This window comes from Chaetodon auriga, chromosome 14 (genome assembly GCF_051107435.1).
Source record: "Chaetodon auriga isolate fChaAug3 chromosome 14, fChaAug3.hap1, whole genome shotgun sequence".
Taxonomy (NCBI): domain Eukaryota; kingdom Metazoa; phylum Chordata; class Actinopteri; order Chaetodontiformes; family Chaetodontidae; genus Chaetodon; species Chaetodon auriga.
The window spans coordinates 7510788-7522834 of NC_135087.1; the positions used below are offsets into that span (position 1 = coordinate 7510788).

General features: G+C 41.4%; 1 protein-coding gene across 1 annotated transcript; it reads right to left on the minus strand.

Annotated features, from left to right (window-relative positions):
* Positions 1-1094: 1094 nt before the first annotated feature.
* pls1 (plastin 1 (I isoform)) lies at positions 1095-9070 on the minus strand. The gene is made up of 15 exons (XM_076748305.1): positions 8983-9070; positions 7702-7862; positions 7486-7615; positions 6444-6576; positions 5900-5981; positions 4762-4927; positions 3835-3977; positions 3657-3752; positions 3074-3260; positions 2806-2884; positions 2049-2163; positions 1810-1943; positions 1569-1692; positions 1335-1468; positions 1095-1233 (listed from the first exon to the last, which is right to left on the minus strand). The coding sequence occupies exons 1-15, from the start codon at positions 9050-9052 to the stop codon at positions 1095-1097; spliced, it is 1893 nt and encodes a 630-aa protein (XP_076604420.1). The 5' UTR covers positions 9053-9070.
* Positions 9071-12047: the final 2977 nt, after the last annotated feature.

The following is a 12047-nucleotide window of genomic DNA, read 5'->3' on the forward strand; positions in this document are numbered from 1 at the left end:
TTCGAAAACTTTCGCTCCAAAATGACGTAGTTGTTTTGGTACGGCAGCCAACAAGGATCAATAGACCTCTCTGAGGAAACTCGAACTGTACACTGCTCCCCCTGGCGACGGATTTGTTCTTCACATATATATACAGTACATAGTGGTGGCAGTACTCTGTCCTTTTACTTGTGTAAACATAGCAGTATCACAGTGTTGAAATACTATATTACAAGTCAAAATAATGCGTTTAAAAAGTTACTTCAATAAAAATAGAAAAAGTACCATCATAAAAATCTACTTTTTAAAAAAATATTGATGCATTAATTAATTCAATGACTCTCTTTTATGGCCAACAAACAAAAGTTTATTTTGCTAAGGTTGAGCATATCAAAATCACATTACAGTGTGTTGTAGATACTGACTGTCATATGACTCACACAGTCATACAAGTCTAAGTCAAACCTTCTAAAAGCAAATAAACATTTGTTTTATTCTCATGTCTATTATCATTCAAGTAGATTTTGATACTAAATTAAAATACTGTTAAAGTATTCGTACTTGAACAGGAAATAATGGCCTAATTCCCTTGTAAATATTGTGCGGTGTAGTCACTTCATCAGTGGCTTCAGTGATCTTCTTGTGGACTGACAGATGTTATAATCTCCTTGGCTTAAAGATATGAAAGTTCTAACAGACTTTGTATCTACAGAAAACAAACACACACAAGCCTGTTCAGTGCATTTAATAGATAATTTTAAAGAATTAAATAGCAATATTCAATGCACAACATTTATAGACATAAGGAGTGAGTGTGTCTGTATGATTCTGCTTTTCCCTCTGCCGTATCTCTTTTTCTGGTCATGTCGCAGAAGCAGTAAATAGATGTAGTGTCCTCTTAAATATAATATAGCAAAGAAAAATTGCTCCATAAAATCACAGATAGCATAAAACTGCAGTGGCAGCTTTTCTTTTCATGAATAACAGAGAATGACAGTTTGTCCCGCTCTGCCTGGTGATCACACAAAGGTTAAACGTCAAAGAAAAGAAATTACAGTGATGAGAAAAAGATGTAAAGTGTATCGCTGCTTGGTTTCCAGATGTTTGGGTCTCTTTCACTGGTTGGCCTTTTTCAAACCATGACCCATGAGGCTGGCGAACAGCGTTAGCACCATCTTGGGATTCACTTCCACCAAATCGTCTGGCAGCGCGTAGACACGAGCTCCGATCTTACGAGCCAATGAGATAGCATACCTGGAAGAGGAACAGGAAGCAAGCGGAGTGAGGAGATGATGACTTAGTGACAAATACAAGGCTGCAGGAAGGCGTAAAAACGTTGAGAGTTTGTCTTTTACTTGGCGTTGTTGAGTTTATCGGCACTCTTCAGGACTCCTGTCTCGCTTGTCCTCACCATGTCCCACCTGACGGTACTGGGAGCAATGGTGTCGATCAGATAAATCACTGGCAGACCAGTGCTGATCAAGTCATCCTGCAGAAAACAGGGAAACAGGTTAGAATACAAATGCAGCCTTGTGTTCACTCAAATACACCACACACACAGACACACACACACACACACACACACACACCTTGAAGCTGCTGATCTGCATCTCCTTGTGTTTCTGGCTCAAAGTAGTGTTGACCCAGCTGAGGATGATGTGATCTCCAACCTTCTCTCCATCACCCAGATCTGACAAAACCCTCACTATGTACCTGAAGGATCACAAGCAGGAAAGGCAATTGAAACCGACTCAAAATGGACACTTTGTCTTTCCCAAATAACAAACTACAGCTGGTGACATGTCCCAAAGCTGCTGATGGTGCATGTACCTCCTCATCAGCTGCCAGACCAGCGCCAGCGTGTGCATTTGACTCCCCTCGTTCAAGTTTTCCCCTCCGATGCCGACAAGAGAGAAGTAAGCGACATTCCTGCCCAGCTCCACAGCGTAGTTACAATTCTCCAGCTACGGCGTGAAGAAAAACAGTGTTATGTTGCTTTAACTTTCCCATTCAAAATGTTTATTTTCTGCTCACTAACTTCCTATTTTGTGCATTCAAAGCATCCACACCTTCTTCATATTGGCCCCCAGGACAGGATATGGCGGGTTGTTGACTTTCTTCCAGTTCACCTGCACATTAATCTTCTCAAAAAGCTGCAGGATCACCAAACCATCACACAGGTCGCTGCAGAGGACAGAACACAGACAAAGTGAGGAACATGCAATATGTAGTGAGTCCGTCTCTAAGGAGCACGACAGAGTTAGATTACATTACGATAGGCATATGTTCAACTTGGATTACTATTGGGCCAAAAAAATCAATAAATTAACATAGAATCTGATTTCCCAGGGTAACATAGACTCATGGCCTCAGTATTTCACTACTACTACAGAGAAAAAAACCCGTTCGTTTAAGTAAACTGATGGTCGGTTGTAGATTAGGAGGCTGATAAGAGAAGCTGTAAAACTGTTGCCAGGCGTTAGCTCATGTTGTGTCTCTGTAGATTAAGAGAGTCGTCACCTGTCCCCTGTGGAAAGTGTCCAGAGACAACTTCTGTTATGATTTGGTGCTTTATATCTAAAAATACATGAACGGTAAATTCGTAATACCATTTCAGCTTGAACCCTTGAGCAAGGCACCCTGCTCTGTCTACCAGTAGAATACTTTACTACTACTATTGAAATAATAACAATAATCTTTATGTGGCACCTTTCAGAAACAAGTTTAGAAAGGGAGAAAGAGGGCACGGAAGTACAAACGGTTTGCTGTGTGATGATAAAGATCCCTGATAAGGTTAACCAGTCTAATGTGTAACTGATGACATACCTGTACAGGTGGTTGACATATGGAGAGACACCCAGAGAGTTCATCCAGTTTCTAAATGTCTTCTCTTCTTTGGTCTCAGCTGGACAGACATGAAGACGTGATAAAGATCAGCTTCTCTGTTCCTGTATAGTTACTGTCAGCTGATGCGAATCCTCCCGCTTCAGCTATAGCTCACATGCAGTACATACAGATTTACGGCTGCCATAACTTGTCACACTCTGGAACATTTATTTCCTGGGCTTTTTATTGGGTTGTGTCTGCGTCTCACCCTCTATGTGTGCGCCCTCTATGTGAACCCTCTGCAGAGCGGGATGCATGTTGAACAGGTTGGCCACAAAGGCCAAGTTGAGTTTGCTGTTTCCAGATGTGACGTCTTGAGGAGAAACAAACTGTCTGCAGTCCAGCCGGGCCGCCTGCTGCAGCATCAGCTCAGCCCTGTTGTCCAAGTCTTGCTCCTACACAGACACGTGAACACAGACGCACATGTACATGCATGGGACAGACTTCCGTGTACACAAAGTACAGTTACCTCATACTTGTCCTCCACTACAATTCAGAGCCAAGTAATGCTGCAACATTAATTTGATGACTTTAGCTACAAGTCACTTTGTAGCTTTAGTTTAGTACACAAAATGCAATAAATAAATAAATTCTGATGTAATACTGCAGATTAAGATAAAGCTTTATTGATCCCAGAGGAGAAACTCACTAGCTACCCAGCAGATGAACCATATAAGGTAGTTAAACCACCTTTAACAGCTTCAGCATTAAACTGATGATCACATTTTACTTAAGTACAAGATCTGAGTACTTCTTCCACTTCTGCTGAATATAATGTGAAAACTACTCACGTGGAGGCCGCTCATGTCGATTTTGACACTCATGCTGTAGTCGTTCTCTTCGTGAAGAGTGATCTGGTCCAACAGGTGGAAGTAGGCTCGCGAGTCCTACAGCGGCCGAGTACGAGAAGGTGTTAGGCTCATGTGTTTGTGTATCTGTGTTCATGTGTGAGTGTGTATCGAAGGGGACCTTAATATCTTGGCTGAAGTTGCTGATGGTCGCTGTTCCTGCGTTCTGTAGATGATGGTTGACCCAGCGGAGCAGCATCTCTTCAGGGGAGAGAGCCAACAGGCGGTCCAGATGTTCCCCGTCTATCAGCAGGTTAATCAGACCTAAAGACACATGTGTCCGAATGTTAGGATCAAATGTTGAAGTTTTTAAATATATTCAAGAATACACAGATTAAATGGAATGAAATTTAATAGTCAGTTATACGTATATGTTAAACAGGAGTGGAGGCTGAACAAAAAGACACACTGTCAGGGTTTCAAATGTGTTAAAAGCGCAAAAAGCATCGGTGGTGTGGAAGTGGCTGCATCCTCTGCTCCTTTTGTTTGGATTTAAAAGCTTCCATACAAAATGCAAATGATCATGTTCGCACGTATTTTGTTCTGTTTTACCCAAAATAAGAAAAAATGTCCCAAATCCCAACCTTGCAAACTCTCTTCACAGGTTGGATGTCTAGAAATCAGTGAGAAGTTGGATTAAAGTGAGATGTTCCTGTTTTGTGTGAATGTGCCAGTCTGACATAAAGGCCCGAATTATACAATTTTGTGTAGCGTCATTATGCTTTTTCTTGATTTCTGTCCCACAGCGACAAATCTCACAAAGTGAAGGTAAGTTGTGCAAGTGAAGAAAGGGAGTTAATGATTACTGGCATTAAAGTGATACTATTTGTGAGTATCTTTATTATCTGAGTGATAAGTGATAGTTAAAAAAAGTGTTGATTCTGCCTTAAAACACACAGTTCTTAAAACATGAATCTAATTCTGTCTAGATTGGATAGTTAGATTAGAATAGTGTACCTCTGAGGTTAACGTGAGTGTGAATGTGTGTGTGCGTCTGTGTGTGTGTGTGTGTGTGTGTGTGTGTGTGTGTGTGTGTGTGTGTGCTGACCTTCGTTCTTGCTGATTTCTATATCAGCAAAGAGGCCAACCTTGATAATCTGCCAGAGCAGTCCCAGGACCAGATGGGGTTTCCCAGCCATCAGATCATGGGCGTCGATGCTCACCACCATGCAGCCGATGGCTGAGGCCGAGTTCAGAGCGAGGACCAGGTTCTCCTACAAACCGCACATTCATTTTTCGGTCAGTGTCAGCAGTTTAATATCTTAACAACAGCTCAGCCAGACTGTGATCTGAATCCCCCAAATAATAATAATAAATCAAATGCAGAGCGCTTCTCTTAGAGGCTGGATGACTGGATGCATAAACAACCACCGAAAAATAAAAGGTTAAAGATTTGAGGTTTTTTTTCTTTACTTCTCTACAGAGGAGCAAACAACAGAATCATAAGTGATATAAAAGAGAAAAAATGTAGTAAAAGTTAATATATTACAAGCTCTTTTTGCAGAGTCCACACATTTTGTTGCACAGATCTGCACATATGACTGATACTGTCTTAGTTTACATCCATATGTACGTGGAGTATACTAGAATTGGTTACGCGGCATTTTTTGGCTAACTGCTAAATAAAACCAAATAAATTCCACTCTTTCAACCAGTCAGCTAGTTTCCTCAGTGAGAGAATAGTTTCAAGGTCAAGATTTGGGGGGGAAATTCGCTGCTTTGCTTCTTTTGCAGAGTGTTTGATGAGGAGATGGACACCATTCTCATATCTGCCAGCTTAAAGTGAGGCTGCAGCAAGTTAGCGTAGCTTATATTAGCATAAAGATAAGAAACAGGTTGGAAAAAGCTAGCCTGTCTCTGTCCAAAGGTAAAATACAAATCTATCTACCAGCACCTTGAATTATGTGACCATTGGACAGAATCATTCTTACTGTTTCCTCGTTTGCGGCGTACATGCTAAGCTAAGCTAACCAGCTGCCTCAGTAGCTGCTGATCTTCTCATTTGCAGTCTGCAGTGAGAACACAAATATGCATATCTACCCAAATGTCAAACAGTTCCTTTTGTTGATGATACGGCTATTAGCCTACACATGCGATGCTTCTGTCCTTTCAGGTAGATAAATGCACAATGCACAAGAAATTCCTTCTTATTTGCAGTGTGTGTCTTACGAAATGCGACTACTCACTGTCTTTTTGAAGGTGGTAAGTTTCTTAGTGTTGATGACTCTTTCGTCAATGGTGTCAGGCTGAGACTGGTTGATCATCTTGCTGTTGGAGAACAAGGTGTGTGAGTGGATGAATCAACATGTTGGCCAATGTGTGCAACCCCAGATTCTCACTGCAGCAGTCTGTGTGAAATACCGTCCGTCACGCGGTGAAACAGCAATGACGAGGCCTGAGCTACTATAAAAACCACAATAAAACTGAATCACAGCATTCCTGCTTTAACCTTTGCTGCCACAGAAGAGACTAAACCAATCGTTGCCATCATAGTCATTCCATGTTTCAGTGTACAACAATAATGTGTTATGTTCAGAAGATAAGACAAATTAATTTACATTTCTGGTCCAGTAGCTTTGAATCTACTCGTTTCTCAGTCACATTTTAGGTGTTCTCTATTTTTATTTGCAAAGAATTACAGGAATTAGTAGAATAGAAGAGAAAGGGGACTTAATGTGTGTGTGTGTGTGTGTGTGTGTGTGTGTGTGTGTGTGTGCGCGCGTGTGTTACCATAACAGGATGCCATCACGGACAGAGGTGAAGAGGCTGTCATCGTCGGGGTTCATTGGCAGCAGATGTTGGCAGTCCGGATCTTTGGCCAAGGCTTTGTTGATCCAGTTGACAAATGCCACCTTCTCCTCATCTAAGCACACACACACACACACACACACACACACACACACACACACAAACAGTATTTGTTAACAAGTATTACTTCTTATATTATGACAACTGTGTTTTTTACTGTATTATCATTTATTATCTGTTTATACAGCAGGCAGCACTTACAGGTGCCTGCAGGCTTACAACTGCATCACACTGTATTATAACACCTTATTAAATGTTTGGATTGATTGGATGTTTGCTGCTTATGAATGCTAAATATAGGGAGTTAAAGTAAAGCGCTGCCCCAGAGTGAATATTCATTATTTGTCATATGTACAGTACGTGCAGAGTGAACTGCGTCAGAGCTACCATATGATTTTCTAAAAAACAAATACCTTTAAAAATATCCCTCCTCATGCAGAATAAAGTTTTAATAAAGTTGCAAGTCTTGTATATTTCCTATCCAGGTAGCCTGCCTTACACTGCGCTGTGACCCATCAGATTCTGTGATCTCCAGCTGTGTTGTTGCTGTAAACACTGCAGTTTTCATCACATGCTTTATTTTGATAGTTACTGGCAAATAGTGTCCCAACAGGGTCATCAGGTTTGGGTCGTAAATTTCGGTTCACCCACATCACAGCTATCAAAATCTCAATTCTAAGGGGGAATCATGTTTGGTAACAAACTAAAGCACGAGTGATAAAAATGTTTGAAGTGGCAAAGACGCTGAACATCCCAATCAGATCACAGTCTAATGGATCACAGAGCGTTTTGTTTGGATCAAGACAAAGAGACACAACTTGGCAAACGTGCAAAAGATGGAATATTTTGCCCAGATAAAAGGTACAAACTAGTCATATATGCACACGTGTGTCAGCTGCAGAGGCAGTAATTATGAACCTGTTACTAACACACACCAGCACACACGATGCATGCTCTCTCTCACCAGAGTAGGAGTGCTGCGTTCCCTCGCTGGAGATCCCTGACATTCCTCCAAAGGAGCGGATCCCATCTCTCCTGGTGATGGTCTTCCTAAACGTCTCGCTGAACTCCTTGCTCTTCAGCTCCTGATAGATCTGAGCACAGACAGGCCGAGTTACTCCGTGCATGGCTGCATGAGTGCATTCATATATGTGCAGCACAATCTTGCATCAGAACTCACAGACACGAATTCCTCGAAGCTGATCTTCTCGTCCTTGTTGGCGTCTCCGGTGACGAAAGTCTCGATGATCTCTCGCACCTTGTAGCCCGGCAGGGAGAAGCTGGCCTCCCTGAACAGCTCCTGGAGCTCAAAGTCGCTCACGTAGCCGCTGTTATCAATATCTGAACACACAGAGCAGTGCATACACAGATACAGTGAGTCAAGATGCTTCACAAATATCAGTGTAAAACTCATGAGCTCAATATTTATGGGTAAATATTATACACAGGTGATAAAAGCAAGGACAAACAAAAGACTAGTAATGTTTTATTAACAGGTTTTTACTTCCTTAGAATTCCCCATATATGTAATATGATGTTGATAATAGGGATTAAAGAGTAAAGACAAATATTTGATTTTAATTAGTTTTTTGTTTTCCTTTATGTAATTTCTTACAGTAGAAATATCTTGACCATTATTGGATGTATTTTCACGCAATTCATGGTCTTCTGTCTACTCTTGTGGACAAATTTTCAGCTGATCGCATGTTCAGGTTTATGAGTAAATACTGGTGCCAACAAGCTAATGTTAGCATGGCGCTTTTAAGCTAATGTTAGCATGGCGCTAATAAGCTAATGTTAGCATGTTAAAATGGCAAATGAAGGTTGTAACAGTAGTAAACACTTGTGAAAACAGAAATATTTAAACTGGACAGAAATGACAAATGGTAGTACACACATGCAAATACTTTGATTGTATTTCTCTCACTGATTTTTGCCATCTTTGCTCCCCCAACACTACATATGACATGATAAAACCCCGTCTTCATTTTACTTACAGTTAGTAGCAAACTACATAGGCCTCTAAAGACCTTTTCTTTGAATTTCCTTTTATTTGAAATTAACTGGGACCAGTAAAATAAAGTGTTGCACATGGTTTTAAAGCGAACAAAATCTCACCCACTGTTTATCTTTTGTATCTTGTGCTGTATCATACTGTGATATGAAAATGTGAGGCCATTACATTATTTATATTGCTCCGTATCATCGGTGTATTTTTGTAATTATACACACATGATTGACTGATAAAATCTGTCGGTCTCATAATTACCTTTGGAAATTCCTCACACACAAAGTACATACGGTGCTCATCAGCCAGAGCCATAAAGATCTCTTACATAAGAGTCATACTTTATGGTCAGCTGTAAAACTCTTACTGAGCTCAGAAATCCCTGTCAATATAAGTGGTTAGGTGTGTGTGTGTGTGTGTGTGTGTGTGTGTGTGTGCGTGTGTGAAACTGACCAATTTTATTAAAGGCCTCTCTGAGATCATCCAGGTCCTCTCGGGAAATATGTGTGACATGATTCGACATAGTAGCTTCTGATTTGGATACCTGAAACATGGACACACACCAGCAGAAACACACACACACACACACACACACACACAGACACACAGACACACACGATTAGGACTCAAAGTAAAAGCAGAATTTTGCAAGATTCAGCGATATGTCGACTAAACAGGGAAGCAAGCAAGTTATGGAAAGTTACTGTGCTTCAGAACAATTATGAGGTACTTGTACTTTACTTGAGTATCTCCATTTCATTTCACTTGTACTTCTATTCCACATCATTTCAGAGGCAAATATTGTACTTTTTCATCCAGCACTTTTATCTGACAGCTGTACTAGTTACTTTACAGAATGAGAATAATAATGTTAATTAAAAGCCATAAGAAAAATGTTTAAAATACACCAACCAGTGGTCCACAACCGTTTTGGTTTGCGACCTCAAAACCTGACCTCTTGGTTGGGAATCACCTCAAACAGCCACAACAGTAAAATGATGCCTATAAACTGATGCATCTGTACTAACAATCCAATAATAAACACTTTATCAGGCACACAGGAGATTTTACTGCACATTAAGTGCTTTTACTTTTGATACTTTGAGTACATTTTACAGCTTAAACATCTGTACTTTTACTGAAGTATGATTGCATAGTATCATAACTGATTTTCACATTGTTGTATCACTACGTGTACTCACATAAAGGACCTGCGGGCTTCCTTTTAATGCGGTAAACACACATATTCACTTAGAATCTCTTTGGGAAAGACAAAGAAAAGACAGCATGAGACCAAGACAGAGACAAGTACCTCCAGATGAGTCTGTGTGGTTGCTGTTAGCCCTGTCTTGGGTTATGAGCCTCTCGGTGTAGATCCTGCTGGACTGGCTACGCGACCTGAGTCTTCCAGAGCTCCGCAAGGCTGCAGACCGGGGCAGAGCGGAAGCTGGATCCCGGAGAGTCTGGAGAGCTGATTACCTCTCTGAGGAGGAGTCAGTCGGGAGAGTTCTTCTGCCGGTGGACCTTTGTCCTGGGATAGGCGTATCTAACAGTTAACATTTAACACCTCAGCTGTGTCATCGTGTTGTTGTCTATAGAGAGAGCTTCATCTGTTTGTCTCTTCTGGCTGCTGATTTGCAGTTGAAGTGCACAGGCTTCGTGGAGACAGCATGGAAAATTTAGGTTACTATAATGGCTGCATAATATATTGTGTGGGGAAAACAGCTGGGAACAGAAGACAAAAATAAAAATCAAGCTACTAAATAAAGTAAAAGAAAAACACAGCAAAGGGCAATTAAATAACATTTGTGGCAAATCCACACTCTACAGTGTACAGTGGCAGCAGGTGCTGCTTTGGCTCTACTTTCGTGTCATTCCTCTTGCTGCATTGTGTAGAAAAAACATATTTGGGATGAAGGATCTTTCCAGTGTCGTGAAGTCTTTGGTCACATGTTCACATTTTGCGTCTCTGTCAAACATGTTTAAAACATGAGGCCAGTGTTGGTCTGAATAGTTTGCCTCACTGCCACACAATGCCCTGTAACCTGAGGCACGGAGCCAACTGCTCCACGCCACAGCAACGCTGACGCTTTACTGCAGCGTTGACTCCTTATTTCAACACACGGCATTACCTTAAAACCATAGCAATTATGCTTTTTTGCTTTCTTGCCTCCAACCCTATTTGCATCCTGAATCAGTGCTGTTTGACCTGTATGTTTAAGTGAAGAAACATCCAGGCATCATCCGTCTGTAGCTACAGTATAGTAGTGGTTGGCAACTTTACACTGTGCAGAAAAGTTTATCTGTAATTAAGAATAGTCAAACTGTAATGTAATGTAATGTAATGTGAGGAAACAACAGAGGTAAGGAGCTTACATTCACTTCCAGGCCGGCTGAAGAGCTTACGGTCCGGAGCAGGGCCAGTCGAAAGCAGAAAATCAGCTTGTTGCAGAATCACTTTTGGGCCCTTTTTCTCATTTCTCTCCTTTTCTATTAACCCCTTTCACTCTCTTTCTTTTCTTCACCTCCCCTTCTTTTCTCGGCCAGTCTCTCCTTTCACGTGTCGTGCTGCTCAAAAAGACACACACAGTCCCATAATCAGGCCGAAACCAAGACACAATGTGCGCAATATCTCTCTGTTTGCACTACAAAGTCACACAGAGTCTTAATTTTGCGTCCGAATCCACACAGCTCCAGGGCTTCCTCAGACACCTGATCACCCTGGTTTCACTCTGTGAGTCTGAGGCGCTCTCCGGTTACCCTCTGCTCCTGATCGCCGGTCTCAGGCAAGCGCTCCACCTCCAGCTGTTGATGCACCAGCCGCGGTTTGGGTTGTGGACCCTGAGCCAGGATCAGTTGTCGGTGTAAAAGTGTTAGAAGCCGGCCAAAGACTTTCTCATAAGCCTCCTGCATTATTCAGTGGCTCCTCAGAGCACATGCGCAGGAACACAGACATGCAGCACACACACAAGCACACGAGCACACAAATAGACTGTAAAACAGCCTAAATAGTCTCAATTTATACAATTTAATGATGTTGATAAAGGATTGTTTTAATACTTGTTGCACAGGTTGCTTTTCAGTTGAGCTAAAACAATTTCTGCTAACAAAAAAAGAGGAAATCCAGATGTTTAATGACCAAATATGAGAAATACTGGGAGTCAAGACCAGCAGCCCTCTGTCTTTGCAGACCTCTTTTCAATCCATTTGTCATTTTAAGCTTCCTTTTTTTCTTTTTTCTTTTTTTTAAAGTTTGTCTTAAAACTATACTCACATGCCTATATGTATGCTGAATGAGTTACTGGGTGCTATAATAAACAAAAATGCAGTGCCAGCAGCAGCTAGTGAATGCATGATGATAAACACTGTGATAAGAGCAGGAAGAAAGGTTTGCTTGATCTACTTGTGTGACTGAACTCCAACGGACTGTTCCTTGGATTGCACATTTGTATACATGAGTGTGACACTCAGCAGATTCCACCCTGACGCCCACCTGCACGTCCATCCTCGATGCTTCA